Below are 24708 nucleotides of genomic sequence, written 5' to 3'. Positions count from 1 at the left end.
TTCACAGGGAGTAGCAGTATAGCCAGGTGATCAGACTTTCGGAAGAGAGGGCATGGAATAGCACGATAGGCAGTTTTGATGGTGATGTAACAGTAGTCTGGTGTGCTTTTTCCTCTGGTACTACAAGTGATATGTTGATTGTAATTATTTGATGACCTTTTCAAGCTGGCCTGGTTAAAATCTCACAAAATGATGGTGAAAGTGTCAGCATCTGCTGTTTCGTGCATGTTGATCCCATTCCTCAGATCATCTAGAGCCTGTTTGACATTGGCCTGAGGTGGAATGCACACCACTACCAAAATGATTCCTAAAATCTCTCTCAGCAGGTAAAATGGACAGCACTTAATTTCAAGATATTCTAGGTCTGGTGAGCAAAATTGGGATACCACTGATACATTTGTGCACCAAGAGGAATTGATCATGAGGCATACACCTCCACCTCTGCTTTTGAGAGACTTGCAGACCTATCCAGGTGGTGTATTGTGAACCCATCAATCTTAATTGCTGCATCTGGTGTGAAAGGGGTTAACCAGGATTCCGTGAAACAAGGGACACAAGCGGTCCTAATGTCCCTCTGATACAGCACCCTAGCTCTGAGATCTTGAATTTTATTTACTAGAGACTGTACATTTGACAGCAAGAAACTCAGTATTGCGAGTCAAGAACCCCATTTTCTTCAATGCTCCTGTATCCCTCATCGACAGCCACATTTCCTTCAAGGAGTCTGATGAGAAGTATAGCCACAATCAGCATTGTTTTCATAGGTTGTAAGTAGTAATGGATCGGTCAATTGCATTAAAACATCTTTATTAACTGTACAGACACTTGAAGCAGTTGTGATTCTTAGCTGTGTCAGGCTGAAACGGGAATATTTAATCATATCCATCAAGTTGCACTGCACGAGATCACCTTCAAGACACCGTGGAAACATCTTCTAATCCAACATCACCTGTTTCTAAGGATTTTATTTCAATTTTCACCAACAGTGCTATCCTGCCCCCTCTGCCTACCTGCCTGTCCTTTCAATATAATTCATATTCTTAGATATTAAACTCCAACAATGATCTACTTTCAGCCGTGATTCAGTGATGGCCACAAAGTCATACCTGTGAATTTCTAACTCTGCTACATGGTCATCTGCAGTATTTTATTCCGTATAATGTGTGTATTCAAATATAACACTTCCAGTATTGTATTCATCACCCTTTTTGATTTTTGCTTCCGTTACATTTCAACTCATTCCATTGCCCTATCATCTGCCTGTCCATCCTCACAGTCTCACTACACACTGCATCAACTTATATACAAACTGCCCCATCCTCAGCCCTATCACTGCAGTTCCCACCTCCCTGCCAAATTAGCTTAAACCTTTTACAACAGCTCTAGCAGGTGTGCCCGCAAGGATATTGAACCCCTTTGAATCCCGCTGTAACCTGTCCTTTTGGTACAAGTCATACCTTCCCCAGAAGAGAACCCAATGATCCAGAAATCCAAAATCCTGCCCCCCTGCCCCAATTCCTCAGCCACACATTCATCTGCCAAATCATCCTATTCTTACTCTCACTAGTGCATGACATAGGTAGCAATCCAGAGATTACTAACCTTGAGGTCCTACTTTTCAGCTTTCTATCTAACTCCCTATATTCTCTCCTCAGGGCCTCATCCCTTTTCCTACCTACACCGTTGGTACCAATATGTCCCATGACTTCTGGATGTTCACCCTCTCCCTTTAAAATGCCTTGGACCTGATCCGAGTAACTCCTGACCCTAGCACCTGTGAGGCAACATGTGATCTTCGTGTCTCTTTTACATCCACAGAATCTTCTTTCTGCTCCTCTAACTCTGGACTCCCCTATCACTACTGCACTCTTCTTTTCCCCCTTCCCCTCTAAACCACAGAGCCAGACTCAGTGTCAGAAATCCAATCACCGTGGTTTTCCCCTGCTTGGCTGCTACCCACCCCTCTCCAACTTACCCAAAGTGGTAGGAACAGCCACAGGGGTACTCTTTCCTTTCCCTCTCCTGGCAGTCACCCAGCTTCTTTTATCCTGCAACTTAGAGATGATTCCTGTCTATTACATCCTTGTTTTTCATTGTGTTGTGTTGTTCGTCCATCGTTGGCATCGATGAGGACCTCGACATCATAATGATGGTGTCGAGACTAGCGCGTGATTTGGATTTAAGTGAGGGATAGTTGCGCAGCGTCAGCCTCACTCTCTCTTCCCACTTCCCATCTGGATCCAGTGGCAAGACAGAGTCTAGACGGCTGGAGATGGGACTAGGCGCAGTGGATGACCAGGACGTCTTCTGTGTCTTGTCCTGCTCTACACGTTCCACGACGCTTGCAGAGACTGCCTTCTTGACCGTTGGACCTTCCATTGGTCTCGTCCGCTCAATCCGCCGGAGTCTGTCTTCACATGCTGGGATAGAAAATTTTTTTACTGCATCTCATTTCAGTGCTCTTGTTGAAAACACAGCATGCAAGAAATGCAATAAATTCAGTAGGAAATTGAAGTAAATAATTGAAGTGTTTCATTGGAATTAGTTTTAGGCTACTGCCATTGGCTGGAGAGAAATGATAGTTTGACATGTCCTCATTGATTTTAACACTGGCTTTAACAATCCACGAGTCTAGGGCTGAGGTTCCATTGACAAATAAGTGCAGAGACCTGTCGTTTTTGGAAAGGCTGCGGTTTGTGTTGGGCCTCATCAAATGCCTGAAGATCATCCTTCGTATGAAAGACTACATCTAGGAATATACTGGAACAATATGTTCTCAATGACATGCAGTTTGGGAAGTTCGAATAGCTTGCTGGTTATCTGAAAACCTTGCCTCTAACATTTTACTGTGGCAGATAAAGATTTCAGAATTTCAGAGTTTCAAAAATCTGTTTTTGACAGAATAATGGGTCTCTCCATTTAATCCTTTTTTAGAAGCTACACAAAGTGACCTGCTATACAACATATACATTGTAACAGGTAAGCATTTTTGAGCATCAACTAAGCAAGTCAGAGCCCAAATAATATCTACATTCTGCATTGGGCTTAATGATATGAATGTGCAAAAATTACTCTATTAACAATTTCAGACATTGCAAGGTGCTTTAGACAAATCAAATAACTGCCAATAACATCCTTTTGGACTAATATGCAAATTAACTGAAGAGTAAACCACAAGGCTGCGGTATTAGTCAAAGCAGTTCTCTGACTTGTAACTCTCCAACTACTGCTATTACAAGTACCTTTTTATGCACAATTTTGCTGGGGCAGAACCAATGGGTAATAAATTATACAATCCCTATAGTATATCCATAATTGTCGTGACAGATAGAGGTGTTGTGTGTATCATATGCTTTCCTAAATGGGGGATTGTCAAGTTCCTCTCTATCTGATTTTTTTTTTAGCCTCCTGCCACCCAGGTTATTGCCAGAAACTAAAGTGTTAATTTGAACTCCATGGCATAATTTAAAACCATTCCATATAACTTGGTAAAACTACTAAATTTGTTTCATACAAATTTATTTTTATGTTGACTACAAAACAAAGACTTTTTGTTTGAGATTCAATGACAATCTCTTGTCTGTTTTTGTTTGCAGTTTACTGGCTACAATTTTGGAAATGATTTGGTTCAGGTATCTGGAGAAGTCAAGTCTCTTTTTCCTGTTGATGGAGGACAAATTCAAGTGAAAATCATGAACTTTTTACATGGTAACTGCTAAACTATGAATAACCCTTTACTGAGCGAATACAGCTGCATCAAATGCTTTTCTAATTGTCCAACACCTTTAACAGTGTTAAGAAGCTGAAATGTGTAGTCTGTGAAATCAAAGGTACAACAAAATATTTTGATATTTCATTCCTTGTTCTTTCCCGAATCAGCAACAAGAAATATTTTCAAACAAAGAAGACACTAATGTGAGTTAAAGGTTACAAGATTCAAGATTATTTAATGTCACTCCCAGTATACAAGTGTAAAGGAGAATGAATTAATCTCGATCTGATGCAGCACAAAATAACACAATAAGATAAAGAACACAATAATAATAAAAACAGAATAAATATAAATACATAAGATAGATCCTATACATAGATTGATTGTGTGTCCGTAAAGTGACACTAAGCACAAGAATGTCTCTACATTTAGTGACTGACAGGAAATGGTAAAGTAGTGGTGGTTAGGGGTGTTCAGGAGTTGATCAGCCTTACTGCTAGGGGAATGTAACTGTTGAATGGTCCTAGTATGGATGCTACATAACCTCTTCCCAGATGGGAGTGGGACAAACATTACATGAGCAGACTGGGTGAGATCCTTCATGATGTTTCTAACCCTTACTCTGGCACCTTTCTGTGTTTTTTTGCTTAATGAAGATAGACTAGTGCTGCTGATGTGTTACTAATAAAGTAAGAAATTATTAGAATTATAAAAGGAATAAAATACAGAATTAAATAAAATGCTTAATAAAATAGAGAAGCAAACAAAATAATACTTAAAGACAATCTATACAATGAAGAAAATAACCTCAGTGTCCAACAGCCTGTTTTGCAGTCTATTCTCTGTCTTAGTGCCAGCACAACCTAACTAGCCTAAGGAAAGTTTCCAATTTACACAAAAAATTGTCCCTCCATTATACCCTTTAAAAACCTAGTATAATTCTTGTCCCAGTACTTTTCTATTCAGTCATATTACCACTCTGTATTCCTTTGTCTCTTATGATCCTTAGCCTAGAAGAAATCTCAAAGACAGGAACAGCATTTCTGCAACACTGTACAGCATTCTTCACCACTATCTAATCTCAAGAATATGCATCCAAGAACAACTCAGCATTGGTGTTGATTTATTATTGCCACATGTACCAAGATACATTAAAAAAAATTCTTGTATATCTGAGGGACGACTGCGCAAGCACATGGACGTCAGCGAGTTAGACCAGCAGGAAGCTTAAAAGGACACAGCTTTACCGAACAGGTGTCGGAAAAGTGGGCGACGGAGTGGAGGGAGACAGAGTAGGAGGGCTTTGGCTCAATGGGTCTTCAGTGATAACAGGTTGAGGCCAGGTAGGTTATCTGTGAAGAATAGAAACAGGAAGCATGTCTGTGAGGCCAGTGTTCTGTATTGGGTGTCAGATGTGGGAAGTCCAGGAGACTCCCAGCTTCCCAGAAGGCCACATCTGCACCAGGTGCATTGAGTTGCAGCTCCTTAGAGACCAGTTAGGGAACTGGAGCTGCAACTTGATGACCTTTGTCTGGTCAGGGCAAGTGAGGAGGTGATAGAGATGAGCTATAGGCAAGTAGTCACACCGGGGCCTCGGGAGACAGATTAGTGGGTAACAGGCAGGGGAGGGAAGGGCAAGAGGCAGTTACTAGAGAGTACCCCTGTGGCTGCCCCCCTTAACAATATGTACTCCTGTTTGAGTACTGTTGGGGGGGTTGGGGTGGATAGCCTACTTGGGGGAAGCGACAGTGTGGCTCAGAAGAGTAGGGAAAGGAAGAAGGCAGCAGTAATAGGGGACTCTTATAGTTAGGGGGTCAGACAGGCGATTGGAAGTAGGTACAGAGGAGATGTCAGGGGTAAGTTTTTTACGCAGAGAGTGGTGAGTGCGTGGAATGGGCTGCCGGTGGCAGAGGCGGAGGCAGAAACAATAGGGTCTTTTAAGAGACTCATGGATGGCTACATGGAGCTTAGAAAAATAGAGGACTATGGGTAAAGCCTAGGTAGTTCTAAGGTCGGGACATGTTCGGCACAGCTTTGTGGACTGAAGGGCCTGTATTGTGCTGTAGGTTTCTATGTTTCTCTGTTTTCTATGATTCTGTGGACTCAAGAAAGAAACGCAGATGGTAGTTGCTTCCCAAGTGCCAGGGTCAGGGATGTTTCTGATTGCATCCATGATATCCTGAAGTGGGAAGGTGAACAGCCAGAGGTCGTGGTACATATTGATACCAACGACATAGGTAGGAAAAGGGAGAGGTCCTGAAAACAGATTGCAGGGAGTTAGGAAGGAAGTTGAGAAGCAGAACCTCAAAGGTGGTAATCTCGGGATTACTGCCTATGCCATGCGACAGTGAGTATAGGAATAGAGTGAGGTGGAGAATAAATGCGTGGCTGAGGGATTGGAGCGGGGGCAGGGATTCAAATTTCTGGATCATTGGGACATCTTTTGGGGCAGGCATAACCTGTACAAAAAGGATAGGTTGCACTTGAATCCGAGGCGGACCAATATCCTGGGAGGGAGGTTTGCTAAGGCTGTTGGGGAGAGTTTAACCTAGAATTGCTGGGGGGTGGGTATCAACCTGAAGCGACGGAGGAAGGGGCTGTTGGCTCACAAGTAGAGAAAACTTGGAGACAGTGTGAGAGGGAGAATAGGCAGGTGATAGAGAAGGGATGCACTCAGACTGATGGTTTGAGATGTGTCTTATTTTAATGCAAGAAGCACCATGAACAAAGCGGATGAGCTTAGAGCCTGGATCAGTACTTGGAGCTATGATGTTGTGGCCATTACAGACTTGGATGGTTCAGGGGCAGGAAAGGTTACTTAGAGTGCCAGGCTTTAGATGTTTCAGAAAGGACAGGGAGGAAGGCAAAGGAGGTGGGGGTGTGGCACTACTGATGAGATATAGTGTCACGGCTACAGAAAAGGAGGAAGTCATGAAGAGATTTTCTACTGAGTTTCTGTGGGTGGGAGTTAGAAACAGGAAAGGGTCAATAATTCGACTGGGTATTTTTTATAGTCTGCCCAATAGTAACAGGGACATCGACGAGCAGATACGGAGACAGATTCTGGAAAAGCAATAATAACAGGGTTGTCGTGGTGTGAGATTTTAATTTCCCCAATATTGATCGGCATCTCTAGAGGATCAGAGGGATCTTGAGGTCCGAGTCCATGGGACACTCAAAGCTGCTGTGCAGGGTGAATCTGTAGTTAAGAAGGCATTCGGTGCATTGGCTTTCATCAACCGTGGGATTGAGTTTAAGAGCTGAGAGGTAATGTTACAGCTATTTAGGACCCTGGTCAGACCCCACTTGGAGTACTGTGCTCAGTTCGGGTCACCTCACTACAGGAAGGATGTAGAAACTATAGAAAGGGTGCAGAGGAGACTTGCAAGAATGTTGCCTGAATTGGTGAGCATGCCTTATGAGAATAGGTTAAGTGAACTTGGCCTCTTCTCCTTGGAGCAGCGGAGGATGAGAGGTGACCTGATAGAGGTGTATAAGATGATGAGAGGCATTGATCGTGTCGATAGTCAGAGGCTTTTTCCCAGGGCTGAAATGGCTAACATAAGAGGGCACAGTTTTAAGGTGCTTGGAAGTAGATACAGAGGAGATGTCAGAGGTAAGGTTTTTATGCAGAGAGTGGTGATTGCGTGGAATGGGCTGTTGGCGACGGTGGTGGAGGCGGATACGATAGGGACTTTTAAGAGAGTCCTGGATAGGTACATGGAGCTTAGAAAAATAGAGGGCTATGGGTAACCTTAGGTAATTTCTCAGTAAATACATGTTGGGCACAGCATTGTGGGCCAAAGGGCCTGTATTGTGCTGTAGGTTTTCTGTGTTTCTATGTTTCTATATTGTTAATATAGATTAAATCATTAGACTGTATTGAGCTAGAGTAAGGTAAAACAATAATAAAGTGTAAAAGCTGCCAAAAGAGTACAGAACAGGGAAACAATAAGGTGTCAGACCAAGAAACAAGGTCAGTTTTGAGGCCAAGAGTCCATCTTATAGTACAAGAGATTCATTCAAGATTTTGTTCTTCAGATTCCAAACTGTCATGATTTTGGCTTACAAGTACACACTTTGTACATACCTAGGAGGAATCAAATATACCTTTTGTAAAATTTTCTCCTTACACAAGGAGACTAACTTTAATGATTTTAAACTTCCAAATCAACTGTCCTTGCAGATCCTGCGGTTAGTGTTTGAGTTTTAAATCGCTGATGTGTGTTCTTAGTTGATTAGTGCAATAGCTTTCTCACGGAGAAATAGCATTTTTATTCCAGAAATGTTTCCATTTTTCAAATAAGTTTGTCCATCAATTTTTTTTCCTTCTGATAAATTAAGGTTTGTTTGCCCTTTTTTTGGACTATCTGCATATTATTTTTCCCACTCCTCTATTTATGTGCCATTTTATCTAAGGGGAGATACTAATTCTCAATGTCATTATCAGCTGTTTTGGGTTAAAAATTGTACCACTGATTGCAGTCTAAGACTGCCTAATCCAAGGCTACAGTACATTCTGGAACACCTGCAACACTAGTTGTATAGTTTATGTGTTATATAAACTGCCACATACTCATTCCTCAGTTCTTCATCTTTTTCAAGCAAATTATAGAATTAGGTGCTAATCTAATGAAACTGCAAAGGCAGATTATCTGGCACAATCACAAGTTGTTGACAGCACAAAATGTATCCATTTTTGAAATTGCAACTTGACTTTTTATCTTTTTTTTTCCTTGTGCAGTCCATTTACTGTACTTTTATTTGTCCAACATGCTCTTTGTATGTGCCCTACTTTGTTGCATTTTCTGCAAGTTTCATGATTAAATTTGCTTTGGTTTGGTGCATGTGAGCCCCTGCCACAATGGTAACACAATTTGTTTAGCCAGACCAGTTTCTGTTTAGACACTGCAATTTTGTTCATGCTCACTTTTATCACTGCAACTTAGTTGTGTCTCTGGCTGCTGTTTTCATTGTTGCAATGATTTCAACTGCTCTTTTAATCATGAGCTGTGCTTCAGTTAAGAGCAATTTTTTGAATTCTTTCTTATGAGATTCCATAAACTAGAAGATCTCAGTGCATCACTGATGCTCAGACAGTTTCTTCAATTCAGCCAAATAAGCAGAAATAGAATCCCTTTCTGCAATCAACAATAGTTTTGGTTCTAAATGTTCCTGCATTACATTCATGATATCGGTAAAGTTCATTTTGGCTGGTTTGGTTGAAGTAGTTAAACTTCTAGGCAAACTGTATGCGTTCCCACCCATTGCACTCAGCAATACTGGCACTCATTTTTCATCAGCTATTTCATTTGCTTCAAAATACTGTTCAATTTGTTCAGTATACATCAGCCAGTTACCTGTCGTGCAATTGAATGTGTCTATCTTTCCAATTTAGCCATTTCTGCTTTTTTTTTAGTTCATTATTATTATCACCACCTGGTATACACTGTTTATGAACCCATGGCCATACATATTGCTTGTTAATTTCATCTATCTTCTGCCTTTTTTTTTTACTCAAACTTCTTTCTCCCCTTCCAAAGAAAAGCATGCTGCACTTCAGCAGGTATTTTCATCCTCTCAGCTTTGTTTTAAAACTTCCTATTCACCACTGTTATGTTTTGCAACTCCAAAAACTAATCAAAAGAAAAGCACAGAAGCCAGGATGATGGTCTGCTTAGCTTTCTTTCTTTAGTGAGGAATTCAGATATGACATGGTGGTGTACTGACATATGCCATTCATGTACTTCTTACATATAACCCATAATGAATTATGTAAACCACATAGAATGCTTAATCAAACAGTATATTTACGATATTACTCACATATTACTGGAATTTTAAATACACTACAGAACTTACAATCAAATGTGTTACACTGACTTTTTACTTCCTATTGCAGAAGAGAAAAATAAACTTACTGGAGTCATTCACCACCATTTCATCTTCTCATTTATTAAGAAAGTAAAGGAAAGCTTAATCAGTAACTTGCTGTTGATTCTTTCCATTGACCATCATACAATGTACATGATTAATGTGGATCACTTGAAGTTAAAAGCACCTTCATGCTCCTGGCTTAACCAGAATAGTTAAACAGTCAATGTTTCTGACATTCAAAATGTATTAAGACAAATAAAAATTGTTCTGAAAAATTACAAAAATTAAGGCAATTAAACAATTTCTTTAAATAATTTCATTAAACAACTGAAAACAATATTTGTTCATCCTATGGAAATATAAGTATTTTTGGCATTAAATTCTGCCTAGCACAGGGTGGATCAAGTTAATTCCCCAGGACAGGTCACAGGAAATTACCTCAGTTCTGTACATCAATAGTTAAAGACCCTTCCAGCCCAATAAGCCTGCACCACCCAATTACACTCATATGGCCAATTAGCCTACTAATCCGTGGTATTTGGAATGTAGGAGGAAACTAGATGACCCAGAGGAAACCCAAGCAGTCACAGGGAGAACTTACAAATTCCTTACAGACAGCAGTGGAATTGAAACCAGGTCACTAGTGCAGTGATAGCATTATGCTAACCACTATGCTACTCTGCTGCCCCACTACACTATAGTGCCTACTACCAATTCAATCTGCAGGTTAACTTTGAGGAAATCCTAGGACTCCTGAGCCCCTTTGCATTTCTGAATTCTGAACTTTCTACTCCTTTAGGAAAAAAAAATCCATCTTTATTCTTCTAGCCAAGTCCATAAGCTCACATCTCTATGCTATATACAATTTGCCACTTCTTTGCCCACTCTCCCTACCTGTTCAAGAACTTCTACAGACACCCTGTCTCTGCAGCACTACCCATCCACATATCTTGGTATCATCTGCATACATCTAGTAATTGTACTGATGTAGTCATGGTGTAGTTAATTACCGGGCAAAGTTTTTTTTATTTCTTTATTTTTTAAATGAATAAATAGTTTAACTTCATTGTCATTAAACAACAAAGGATTATTACCAAATTATTACAGAGTATTTTGTTGTTCTTTGCAATAGGTTCGACAATAATTCAGGTATGTCTAATGAAGGACAATCATCATTTCTTCACCTACATCACAGATCCTATAAAGAGTTTGGATGAAAACAAAGTTGTTCCAAAAGACAGAAAACAGTCTGAAACCATTAAGGAAGGTGAGATTAAATATTTGCGGGTATCTTTGATACTTATGCTTTAATAAATTAATTAATTTCAATTATGTTACAAAATTGATTACAGCTGATTTATGATCATAGTTGTATAGTACAATGTCTGTCTTATGGCAATATGGCTTTTTTATTTCAAATACATTTCCCCAACTTTAAATTGATTTTTGTGTGTGAGATGACTGTGACTGGATAAAACCAGGTTTTCTTCAGACATCCAGTGGGTCTATAATGACAGTTGTTTATGCCCCTGGTTTCCAAAATGCAATTTCTCAGAGCTTTTTTTGGTCTTAAACATATGCTGTTAATGAGCAGACTTCCCTGGCTGTGGACTTTTATATTTCACATGTAGAATGCTTCCAGCATCTCTGGTGCAATCAACATAAAGTATCACAAAAATATGTAAACATGTTATCATATCAGCTCTCTTCTCTATTTCATTCTGACCCGCCACTGAAATGATACAAAATACTGTAAATCAAGAAGGCCGCTGTTGTAGTCTGGCAGACTGACCTCTACCTTGCTGAAGCTAAGTGACAACTCTGACATCTCTTCTTATCTACCACCTGAACCCCAGTAAGGAGCATCAGGCCATTGTCTCCCACACCATTACCACCCTCTTCGACTCTGAAGATCTCCCATCCACTGCCACCAACCTCATAGTTCCCTTACCACCACTGCTCATTCCTACTTTCTACCCCAGATCTACAAACCTGACTGTGCAGGTAGGCGCATTGTTTCTGCTTGCTCTTGCCCCACTGAAGTCCTGTCCACATACCTCGACTCGCATGTTGTTGGTCACTTCAATCACTTTAAGTTCCCTGGCTGTGATTGGCTCATTTTTCACAGTGGATACACTTCTGTATCTGAGATGTTCTCCTTCAAAGCATGGGGATTACTTTCCCCCACTATCAATGCTCCCCTCACCCACATCTTCTGCATTTCCTGCACATCTACCTTCTTTCCATCCTCCTGCCATCCTAAAAGGGACAAAGTCCTCTGGTCCTTATCTACCTCCTTGTGAGCCTCCATATCCAACAGTTCATTCTCTGTCACTTATGTCATCCACAACGGGATCCTACCACGAAGCGCACTTTACCCACCCTCTCCAACTCTCCACTTTCAATACAGATGGCTCTCTACATGATTCCTTTGTCTACTTGTCCTTTCCAACTGATCTTCCTCCTGGCAGTTATCCCTGTATAAGTGCTACACCTGCCATTACAGCTCCTCCCTCAATATCATTCGGGGTCCCAAGCAATCCTTACAGGTGAGATGACATCTCATTTGCAAGTAATCTACTATATCCAGTGCTTCCTGCGTGAAACCCAATGTAGATCAGAGAACCACTTTGTTGACCACCTTGTCACCATCTGTCACAAAAAGCGGGATTTGCCAATGGCCACCCATTTCAATACAAACATGTTGCTCCATGGCCACCTCTACTGTATATCAACTTATGAAACTTCTGGTAATTTCTTACCTCTCCTGCTTCTCTATTTTTCCAATCTCCATTCTGCTTCTTCTCTCATTCCTTCTCTTCTTCTAGCCTGCCTATGTGACTAACCTCTCTCTGGAGCCTCTCCTCCCCTTCCTTCCATGGTCCCCCATCCTCTCCTATCAGATTCCTTTTTCTTCAACCCTTTATCTCTTCCTCCTATCACTACCACTCTTCTTACTTCATACCCCCTTCCCCCTCACCTGGTTTCACCTATCACTTGCAGTTTGCACATCTCTCCTTTCACCCACCTACTTATTCTGGCTTCTTCCTCCTTTCTTTCCAGTCTTGATGAAGGTTCTTAGCCCAAAATATTGACTGTTTATCGCCCTCAATGGATGCTGCCTGACTATATGAGTTCCTCCAGTACTTTGTGTGTGTTAATACAAAATGCTGTTTATTTTTCTTTCTTTATGACTTTGCTTTTTAATTTGATCAATCGTCATTTTTGTAGAGTGCTTATTACTTTTTTGTATTGTACTTCAAAAATAATTTTAGAAACAGTAGAAACCTGTTTTTTAAGTACCCTCTGTAAAATTATGGATGGCTGGGATGGTAAAGGCTTCTGTTTTTTGAAAAAAAAAGTTGATTCTGTGCAATTGTGTAATTCATGCAGAGGGAGAAAGGACGAAGTTATCTGTCAGCAAGTTTGAATCATTCTCAGCTGTCCTTGATGATGGAATAATTTTAACACTTAGTAAAGATGCCCCTGAGAAGGAACAGAAAGGTAAAGAAACAAAAGAAAATAAAATTCTGACGGCACAATTAAAATTGATTTATGTTAATTACATAAGCACAAACTATATTGTTATCTACAATACAGTAGTATGCAATGTAGTTGGTATATTTTCATTTACAGCTGATTTTTAACTTTGGTGAATGGTTGTCATTTTTTTTTAGCAGTCGGCTGTTTCAAAATTATTACATTATGTTCTTCAAACTTTTCCATAAGGAGGATTCAGTCTTTGCCATCAGTAAGAGCATTTGAGAAAGCAACAGAAATAGGCAGAGGAAGAGGAGATGGGGAAACATGAGAATCAGGAAGAGGAGGAAAAAGGAAAAAGTGTAATAGGTATTTGCAAGCACATTACTTGGAGATCTTCTCAAGGACCCTATTCCTGTTACGACTGATACAGAACAAAAGCGAACAACTGTGAACTAATCTGCATCTGAACTCTAAGGATTTTCAGTGTTAAGCACCCAAACAATGCTGATTGTTCTGAATTTATGTATGACTTCAGTTCACATACTGCTTTTTATCTTACTTATAGCAGGAGGACTTAGTCTGTGATGGTTTCGACTCAATCACAACCGAGTTAGCATTTGCTGTATGTTCTATGTTGCATTTCATTTGTCAAATATTGCTTCTTGACCAAGGTATTGGCAAACAAATATTTGTATTGTATACGACAGGAATTCTGCAGATGCTGGAAATTCAAGCAACACACATAAAAGTTGCTGGTGAACGCAGCAGGCCAGGCAGCATCTCTAGGAAGAGGTACAGTCGACGTTTCAGGCCGAGACCCTTCGTCAGGACTAACTGAAGGAAGAGTGAGTAACACCTGTCCAGCTCTTGGCTCCATCCCTCCCCCTCCTGTCTTCTCCTACCATTTTGGATCTCCCCCTCCAACTTTCAAATCCCTTACTCACTCTTCCTTCAGTTAGTCCTGATGAAGGGTCTCGGCCTGAAACGTCGACTGTACCTCTTCCTAGAGATGCTGCCTGGCCTGCTGCGTTCACCAGCAACTTTTATGTGTGTTATTTGTATTGTATGCTTATTATAGTCCGTAACAATTAAATGTTTGCATCATGACTCTGAACAATCTAATAACCTGCAAACAATCCAACCTGGAGATTCGTTTTCTTGTGGGCATACTCAATAAATTCACCATAATTGAATCAATGAAAGATTACACCAACTGGACATAAGAAAGGACATTTCTATGTGCAAAAGAAAACAAACTGTGCAAATACAAAAAGAAAGAAATAATAATAAATAAATAAGCAATAACTATATAGAAGATGAGATGAAGAGTCCTTAAAAGTGAGCCCATTGGTTGTGGGAACATTTCAATGATGGAGCAAGTGAAGTTAACCCCTTTGGTTCAAGAGCCAAAGGTTGAGGGGTAATAACTGTTCCTGAACCTGGTACTGTGAGCCCTGATGCTTCTGTATCTTCTTCCTGATGGTAGCAGTGAGAAGAGAGCATGTCCTGGCCAGTAGGTGTCCCTGATGATGGATGCTGCTTTCCTGCAACAATGCTTTGTGTACGTGTGCTCAATGGTAGGGAGGGCTTTACCTGTGATAGACTGGGCCGTATCCTCGACATTTTGCAGGATTTTCCGTTCAAGGGAATTGCTGTTTCCGTACCAGTCTCTGATGTAGCCAATCAATATATTCTCCACTACACGTCTATAGAAGTTTGTCAAAGTTTTAGATGTCATGCAGAATCTTCGCAAACTCCTAAGGAAGTAGAGGCACTGCCATGCTTTCTTCGTAATTGCACATGTGTGCTGGGCCCAGGACAGTTCTCCTGAAATGATAACATTGAGGAATTTAAAGTTGCTGACCCTGTCTGCCTCTGATAAGGACTGGCTCTTGGGCCTCTGGTCTCCTCTCCCTGAATTCAATTTTCTGCTCCTTGGTCTTGCTGACATTGAGTGAGAGGTTGTTGTTGTGGCACCACTTAGCCAGATTTTCAATCTTCTTCCTATATGCTGATTCATCACCAACTTTGATTTGGCCTACGACAGTCAGCAAACTTGTATGTGACATTGGAGCAGTGCTTAGCCACACCATCATAAGTGTAAAGCAAGAAGAGCAGGAAGCTAAGCATATAGCTTTGTGGTGCATCTGTGCTGTTGGAGATTGTGGAGGAGATATTGTTGCAATCCAAACTGATTGGGATCTGCAAGTGAGGAATTTGAGGTATTGAGGCCAAGGTCTTAAAGCTTATTGATAAATTTTGAGGAGATGATGGTATTGAATGCTGAGCTGTAGTCGATAAAGAGCACCTTTGCTGTTCAGATTTTCCAGGGTTGTGTGAAGAACCAACAAGGTGGCATCTGCTGTGGACCTCTTGTGTTGGTAGGCAAATTGGAGTTGATTCAAGTGGTTTCTCAGGCAGGAGTTGATATGTTTCCTCACAGACCTCTCACAACACTTCCTCACTGTGGATTTATATTTATGCTCTATTCTTGGTTGGTGAAGCTGTGACAAAACCCAATTTCCCTCGGGATCAGTAAAGTATGTCTATGTCTATAAGTGCTACTGGATGATAGTCACTGAGGCAAGTCACCACGTTCTTCTTAGGCACCCGAATAATTGAAGTCTGCTTGAAGCAGATTGGTACCTCAGACTGCCGAAGCAAGAAGTCAAAGATCTCGGTGAATATTCCACCCAGTTGATCGGCACGGGTCTTTAATGCTTGACCAGGTACCCCATCTTGCTAGATGCTTTCTGTTGGTACACCTTCCTGAAGGACACTCGCGCGTCAGCCTCAGAAACTGAAATCACAGGATTTTCGGGGGCTGTGGGAGTTTGTGGCATTTCTCTACGTTTTAATGGTCAAAGCAAGCATAGAAGGCATTGAGTTCATCTGGAAACTAAGCCCAGCTTTTGGCTATGTTATTTGATTTTACTTTATAAAAAGTGATAGCATTCCAACCCTGCCACAACTATATGGCATCCTTCATTGATTCAAGTTTAGTCCAGAACTGCCACTTCACCCGTGACATGGCTTTGTGAAGATTGTACTTGGACCTCTTGTAGCTTTCTTGGTCACCAGACCTGAATGCTTCTGATCTGGCCCTCAGCAGACTGCGGGTCTCATGGTTCATCCAGGGCTTCTGATTGGGGAAGACTCTGAATGATTTTGTGGGACACACTCGTCACAACTGTTTTAATAAAGTCTGCGACAATCATGGAGTATTCATTCAGATCCACAGATGAGAGTTGAACACGACTCTCAGTCCGCTGACTCAGAGGAATTCCATAGCTCCTGCTCTGCCTCCCATGCCCAGCTCTTTGTTGCCCTAATCTCTGGAGCCTGACTCTTCAGCCTCTGCCTGTATGCAGGAAGGAGAAGGATAAGCTGTGCAAATAAATGGAAATCCAAATGTATTTAATGGGCATGTAAAGAAAATTGTGTACTTCATGGAGAAAAATGGGAACTTGCATATGGAAGCTTAGGGCACCATTAAGACACTCTATAATATTTTGTATTTACCCTTCCAAGGGAGAGACTGCTACCAAATTGATGATAAAGGAGGAGCTATTTTAGGCATTGGATATGTGTAAAGTTGAAAGCATAGAAATATTAAAAATATTGGTTGACCTTAAAGTTGATCAGTTACTGAAGTGGTACATTCATGAATTTTGAGGGAAGTACAGGAGGAAATCAATGGTTGCTGACAATGATATCCCAGTGCTGTAGGTTATGGGGTTGGTGCCAGAGGACTGAAGTATAGTACACGTTACTCACATATTAAAAAGATGTAAAGACAAGCCAAACAACTATTGGTCTGTTAGTTTCCCCTTCGCCATGGAAAAACTTTTAGAAACATCAATTAGATAATGTTAGTAGTTACTTGGATGAAAATAGATTTATCAGGGTAAGCCAGCATGTCAAAAACAAGTTATGTTTAAACTAACTTAATGGAGTTTTTATGACAAGGTAATAGATAACATTGCAAAGGGAGAACTGCATCAACCGTGAGAATGTTTTTGAGATTCCACATAAGCACGTATTAGCAGAGCTGAAGTATATGTCACAGCAAGGATTTTGATAGCAGAGAAATGAAATTGGCTAAGCAACAGATAACATAGGCCTTGGTGAATGATTTTTTTTTAGACTGGAGGAAGTTGAATTTTTTTGATTTTCTTTTTGCATTTTTGTCTACAGTATAACAATAACTAGGACTTGGAAGTGGAAACCACATTTTCTCACTATCAAGAAGATAGTGGTAGATGGCATCATGATTGATGCAGGCTTGTTGATGGAAAGATGAAGTTTCATATGGAGAAATGTGAGGTGAAACATTTCTGTAGGGCAATATAGATTAAATTCTAGAACACACTTCAAAAATGGATACAGCAGCAGAGGCAGACTGAGGGAATGTGTACACAAATCAGTAAAAGTAACAGGGCATTATTTGAAAGTGATTAATGAGACAAATGCAATTTTTGGCTTTATCAATGGAACTGTAGAATACAAAAACAAAGAATGTATACAGTACCTCCACAAAATGCTTGTAGAAGGGCTCAAGTGAAGCTTTGTGTTCAATTCTAGTTGCAGTAATATTGGAAAGATGTGAGGGCATCAAGGAAGGTCCAGAAAAGATTTTCAAGAATGCTTCCCAGTATGTGGGACAACTACAAGGGCACATTAGAGAGTCAGGACAGTTCCCTTTGGAGTATTGAAGGCAGCTGAGTAATCTGATGGAAATATTTAAAACAATGCAGGATCTGGACAGTGGATGGTGGGTTTGAGAGGTTAAGGATTAGAGGCCATGGGTATAAAAATTAGAGAATTACGAATGACAAAGGTAAAACATTTTTATTTGCAACTTGTGTTTGAAATCTGGAATGCACTGCTAAGATATATGCCGATTCCACTGTAGCCTTTAAGAGGCAATTGGATAAATGTATGGTGTTTGAGAAGATTACAAGATACAGAGAAAGGGCTAGTGACAAGAAGTAGAGGAGCCAGGAAGAAGTCTAGTCTCATAACTGTTCCTGTAAACATAACTCAGATAAGTAAGGATTGTGTGAGTAAAGGGAACAGTAAACATACATTCAAATATTTTATCTATAGTTGAAGAAGATCCAATACTAGCTGAAATTTTGAATATGCCGCCAGTGCATACCCCTACACCGGCTCCTGTTATTACTCCACCACCCACTGCTAAAACAGATAAATCCTCTAAGAATAAAAGTGCCCCTTCAGGAAAAGGGAAGCATAAGAAGGAAATTGTTTCAAGTGCGCCTGTAGAGGAACCACTCCAACCAATCAAAGAACCAAAGGTACATTTTGGATTCATTACTATATTCTTTGTTTATGTTATATGATTAGATTATCAAGTTAATTTCAATACTACTGAAGAATTCTTTAAAGCCAAGAATAAGGAAGGCAGTGATAGAAGGTAATCCAGCATTTTACTTTTCTGTGAAGGTTTTCCATGCTTCCTTGTACAGGTGGAAATTCAACAGACTGAGCTAGTACCTGCACCAACCCCAGAAGATGTTCCAGAACCTCCAGTGTTCTTGCGATTGAATGCATGTTCTCCAGATGGACTGTTGACAACATTCTTCACAGAACGTTCCATTGGTCTGTCACATTAGTATACATTTTTTTCAAATTTTGCTTGCTACATTTGATCAAAAATGACTTTACACTTGATTTCTAACATCAAGCAAATGAAGCTGGTCACTAAAGTGTAAAAGATGTTTCATTCCTGATATTCTGTCATCTGTGTTACAGAATGTAACATTATTTGGTTCTTTTCCTGACACTGTGCAGATAGACATTGCTACAGAACAAAAACTTAACTGTTGCTTCATCAGTATCTAAATTTGATTAGTACAAGAGTATCCAAAGAAAACATCTGATGTTAGTGTAATTATCTTGCAAATTGACCTTATAGTTTGAACATTTACTTTTCTCTTGAAACGAAATGTTCTTGGGGTATGGATAGCCTTGGTAAGAGTACATTTACTTCCATTCCTAATTGACCTAAGAATTTAGTGATTTGCCCTTTACTTGATTTCAGTAGTTTTGCTATCATAAGAACATAAGAAATAGGAGCAGAAGTAGGCTACCTGGCCCATTGAGCCTGATCCGCCAATCCATAAGATCATGGCTGATCTATCCACGGACTCGTCTCCACCTATCTGCCTTTTCCCCATAACCCTTAATTCCCCTACTATGCAAAAATCTATCCAACCTTGTCTTAAGTATACTTACTGAAGTAGCCTCCAGAGAATTTCACAAATAGTCATAATGATGTTGTTAATTCCAGGATATTAATCCTTCAGAGAAGAAATATGGTACATTGAGATTGTGTGCAATTTAGAAAGTGATTTATGCTACTATCTCGCTTCAGTTCTTGAGATTGTGTGGTTTCCTCTGGGTGATCCACTTCCCTCTCATATTCCAAAGATATACAGGTTAGTAGGTTAATTAGTCATATAGGTGTAATTGAACAGCACAGGCTTGATTAGCTGAATGGCCTGTACACTGTGCTGCATTTCTAAATAAATAAACAAACAAGCAGACAGATAGACAAATGGATAAATGAATGCACAAGTGATCTTTGGGATACGAGGTTTTGTGTTCCTAGAAAATTCAAGTATTGTAATTTCCCATAACAAGTATGCATGTGCTAAGAAGTGTGGGTTGGGAGAAAACTGTTCGTTTATTTGAATTCCACAAGAGTAAATTTCCTTCCATATCTCAAATTTGCTTAGTGATTTGTGAATACTGTATCATAAGGTTAATGGCTGCAACCCTAGGGTAACTTATTATTATAGAACTGCAGGTGATTTTTGGAGTAATCCTGCATACGTCCCATTCTGCAGAAGGAATGTAATGGTGCTGGAGCGATTAGATAATGATTTCAGTGTTAGGGACTTCATTTTGTTTAATCTTCCATCTTGTTTGCCATGACCACAAGAAATAGGATTAGAATTAGGCCACGCACACAAAAAATGCTAGTGGAACGCAGCAGGCCAGGCAGCATCTATAGGAAGAGGTACATTCGATGTTTCAGGCCAAGACCTTTTATCAGGACTAACTGAAAGACGAGATAGTAAGAGATTTGAAAGGCGGGGGGGGGGTGGAGATCCTAAATGATAGGAGAAGACAGGAGGGGGAGGGATAGAGCTAAGAGCTGGAAAGTTGATTGGCAAAAGGGATATGAGGCTGGAGAAGGGAGAGGATCGTGGGACAGGAGGCCTAGGGAGAAAGAAAGGGGTGGGGGGGGGGAGCCCAGAGGATGGGCAAGGAGTTATAGTGAGAGGGACAAAGAGAGAAAAAAACGGGAAAGAAAATATAATAAATAAATAAATGATGGGGTATGAAGGGAAGGTGGGGCATTAACGGAAGTTAGAGAAGTCGATGTTCATGCCATCAGGTTGGAGGCTACCCAGACGGAATATAAGGTGTTGGTCCTCCAATCTGAGTGTGGCTTCTGCATTCTTGAGTGGGAGGGTGAGTAGCCAGAGGTCATGGTCCATGTAGGTAGCAATTACATACTGTTGGTAAGAAGAGTGCCAAGATTCTGTAAATGGTGTTCAGGAAGTTAAAGGGCAGGACCTCCAGGGCTGTGATCTCATGATTACTACCCGTGCCATGTGCTAGTGAGGCCAGAAACAGGAAGATCCTACAGTTTAACACACGGCTAAGGAGTTGGTGTAGACTAGAACAGTACAGGACAGGAGCGGGCCCTTTGACCCACAATGTTGTACCAAACCAGCTGAAAAGCAAGTCAAAAACACCTATACACTAATCCCTCCTACCTACACAACATCCATATCCTTCAATTTTCTTTACATCTATGTGCCTATCTAAACGTCTCTTGAAAGCCTCTAAAGTATTTGCCTCTACCACCATACCAGGCAGCACGTTCCAGGCAACTATCTGAGTGAAAAAAACTTACCCCTCACATCCCACTAGAACCTAGCACCTCTCACCTTTAATGCATGCCCTCTGGTATTAGACATTTCAACCCTGGAAAACAGATGCTTCCTGTCTACTCCATCTATGCCTCTCATAATCTTATAAGCCTCTATCAGATGTCCACGTAGCTTCCACAGCTCCAGAGAAAGCTACTCAAATTTATCCAGCTTCTCGTGAGAGCACATGCCCTCTAAATCTGGCAGCATCCTGGTAAACCTCTTCTGCACCCTCACCAAAGCCTCAACATCCTTCCCATAGTGGGACAATCAGAACTGTATGCAGCAAGAGGGAGGGCATCAGATTTTTGGATCATTGGGCTCTATTCCAGAGAAGGTGGGACCCGTACAGAAGAGACAGTTTGCAACTGAACTGGAGGAGGACTGATATGCTACCTGGAAAGTTTGCCAGTGCTGCATGGGATGGAGCATGGGGGCTGCTGGAAGTTAAGCTAGAGTTACAGGGGATTGGGAAACACAGTGCCAGAGCAGATGGTGGAGAGGTTGTGGAGACAGATGTTGTTAAGACTTCAGACAAAGCCAGGAATCAGAGGGTTGAGTATGGTGCGACAAAATGTTCTGAGCTGCATTTATTTCAATGGAAAGGCATGGATCAACACATGAAATTATGATATTGCAGCCATTAGAGTGACTTGGTTGCAGGAAGGGCAGGACTGGCAGCTCAGTATTCTGGTGTTCCATTGTTTTAGATGCAACAGAATGGGAGGAATTAAAGGAGGAGGGCTGGTGTTACTGGTCAAGGACAATGTCATGGCAGTGCTCAATCAGGACAGACTGGAGAACTCAGCTAGTGAGGCTTTATGGGTGGAAATGAGGAATAAGAAAGGTTTGACCACATTAATGAGACCATAAGACCATTAATGGTGTACATTATAGACCACCCAACAATCTACGGCATTTAGTGGAACAAATTTGTAGACAGATCACATACATAATTTAAATAGCAACATAATTTATTGATTGTAGGTGATTTTAATTTTCCACATATTCAGTCGAACTTCCATACTGTAAAAGAACTAGATGGGATAGAGTTTGTCAAATGTGCTCAGGAAAGTTGCTTTAATCAGTACACAGAGGTCAAAATGAGGGAGTGTGTGATATTTGATCTCCTATTAAGGAATGAAACAAGGCAGGAGACAGAAATTTGTGTAGGGGAACAAGTGATCACAATACCATTAGTTTCAAAGTAAATACAATAGACAATAGGTGCAGGAGTAGGCCATTCGGCCCTTCAAGCCAGCACCGCCATTCACTGTGATCATGGCTGATCATCCACAATCAGCACCCCGTTCCTGCCTTCTCCCCATATCCCTTGAATCTGCTATCATTAAGAGCTCTATCTAACTCTTTCTTGAAAGCATCCAGAGAATTGGCCTCCACTGCCTTCTGAGGCAGAGCATTCCACAGATCCACAACTCTCTGGGAATTTTTCCTCAACTCCGTTCTAAATGGCCTACCCCTTATTCTCAAATTGTGCCCTCTGGTTCTGGACTCCCCCAACATCGGGAACATGTTTCCTGCCTCTAGCGTGTCCAATCCCTTAATAATCTGATATGTTTCAATCAGATCCCCTCTCATCCTTCTAAATTCCAGCGTATACAAGCCCAGTCACTCTAATCTTTCAACATATGACAGTCCCACCATCCCGGGAATTAACCTCATGAACCTCCACTGCACTCCCTCAATAGCAAGAATGTCCTTCCTCAAATTTGGAGACCAAAACTGTACACAATACTCCAGGTGTGGTCTCACCAGGGCCCTGTACAACTGCAGAAGGACCTCTTTGCTCCTATACTTAACTCCCCTTGTTATGAAAGCCAACATGCCATTAGCTTTCTTCACTGCATGCTTACTTTCAGTGACTGGTGAACAAGGACACCAAGATCTCGTTGTACTTCCCCTTTTCCTAACTTGACACCATTCAAATAGTAATATGCCTTCCTGTTCTTGCCACCAAAGTGGATAACCTCACATTTATCCACATTAAACTGCATCTGCCCACTCACCCAACCTGTCCAAGTCATCCTGCATTATCTCAACATCCTCCGCACATTTCACACTGCCACTCAGCTTTGTGTCATCTGCAAATTTGCTAATGTTACTTTTAATCCATTCACCTAAATCATTAATGTATATTATAAATAGCTGCGGTCCCAGCACCGAACCTTGCAGTACCCCACTAGTCACTACTTGCCATTCTGAAAGGGGCCCATTAATCCCTACTCTTTGTTTCCTGTCTGCCAACCAATTTTCTATCAATGTCAGTACCCTACCCCCAATACCATGTGCTCTAATTTTGCCCACTAATCTCCTATGTGGGATTTATCAAAGGCTTTCTGAAAGTCCAGGTACACTACATCCACTGGCTCTCCCTTGTCCATTTTCATAGTTACATAATCAAAAAATTCCAGAAGATTAGTCAAGCATGATTTCCCCTTCATAAATCCATGCTGACTCGGACTGATCCTGTTACTGCTATCGAAATGTGCCGCTATTTCATCCTTTATAATTGACTCCAGCATCTTCCCCACCACTGATGTCTTTTCTCTCTCCCTCCTTTCTTAAAAAGTGGGATAACATTAGCTACCCTCCAGTCCTCAGGAACTGATCCTGAATCTATAGAACATTGGAAAATAATTACCAATGTGTCTACGATTTCTAGAGCCACCTCCTTAAGTACCCTGGGGTGCAGACCATCAGGCCCTGGGAATTTATCAGCCTTCAGTCCCATCAGTCTATCCAACACCATTTTCTGCATAATGTGAATCTCCTTCAGTTCCTCTGTTACCCTAGGTCCTCCGGCCACTATTACATCTGGGAGATTGTTTGTGTCTTCCCTTGTGAAGACAGATCCAAAGTACCTGTTCAACTCGTCTGCCACTTCCTTGTTCCCCATAATAAATTCACCCACTTCTGTCTTCAAGGGCCCAACTTTGGTCTTAACTAATTCTTTCCTCTTCATATACCTAAAGAAGCTTTTACTATCCTCCTTTATATTCTTGGCTAGCTTGCCTTCATATCTCATCTTTTCTCCCCGTATTGCTCTTTAAAAGTTTCCCAATCCTCTGGCTTCCTGCTCATCTTTGCTATGTTATACTTCCTCTCTTTTATTTTTATACTATCCTTGACTTCCCTTGTCAGCCATGGTCGCCCCTTACTCCCCTTAGAATCTTTCTTCCTCTTTGGAATGAACTGATACTGCACCTTCTGTATTATTCCCAGAAATACCTGCCATTGTTGTTCCACTGTCATCCCTGCTAGGGTATCTTTCCAGTCAACTTTGGCCAACTCCTCCCTCATGGCTCCATAGTCCCCTTTGTTCAACTGCAGTACTGACACTTCCGATTTTCCCTACTCCCTCTCAAATTGTAGATTAAAACTTATCATATTATGGTCACTACCTCCTAATGGCTCCTTTACCTCGAATTCCCTTATCAAATCTGGTTCATTACACAACACTAAATCCAGAATTGCCTTCTCCCTGGTAGGTTCCAGTACAAGCTGCTCTAAGAATCCATCTCGGAAGCACTCTACAAACTTCCTTTCTTGGGGTCCAGTACCAACCCGATTTTCCCAGTCTACCTGCATGTTAAAATCCCCCCTAACAACCGTAGCATTACCTTTGCAACATGCCAATTTTAACCCTTG

The 24708-nt window shown here is 41.0% G+C and overlaps 1 protein-coding gene across 7 annotated transcripts in view; it reads left to right on the top strand.

Annotated features, from left to right (window-relative positions):
• Nucleotides 1-24708, top strand: part of spag17 (sperm associated antigen 17) — a 266599-nt gene that overhangs the window by 126130 nt on the left and 115761 nt on the right. For all 7 annotated transcript variants that reach the window (XM_063050679.1, XM_063050682.1, XM_063050683.1 and 4 more), the window contains 5 exons: nucleotides 3597-3708; nucleotides 10722-10856; nucleotides 12983-13093; nucleotides 18182-18390; nucleotides 18562-18694. In XM_063050679.1, coding sequence (XP_062906749.1) covers nucleotides 3597-3708; nucleotides 10722-10856; nucleotides 12983-13093; nucleotides 18182-18390; nucleotides 18562-18694 — 700 coding nt within the window. The remainder of the gene's footprint in view (nucleotides 1-3596; nucleotides 3709-10721; nucleotides 10857-12982; nucleotides 13094-18181; nucleotides 18391-18561; nucleotides 18695-24708) is intronic.

The sequence above is a fragment of the Mobula hypostoma genome, chromosome 6 (assembly GCF_963921235.1).
Source record: "Mobula hypostoma chromosome 6, sMobHyp1.1, whole genome shotgun sequence".
NCBI lineage: Eukaryota > Metazoa > Chordata > Chondrichthyes > Myliobatiformes > Myliobatidae > Mobula > Mobula hypostoma.
Note: the sequence above shows the minus strand (reverse complement) of the source record. Positions and strands in the feature narration are given on the sequence as shown.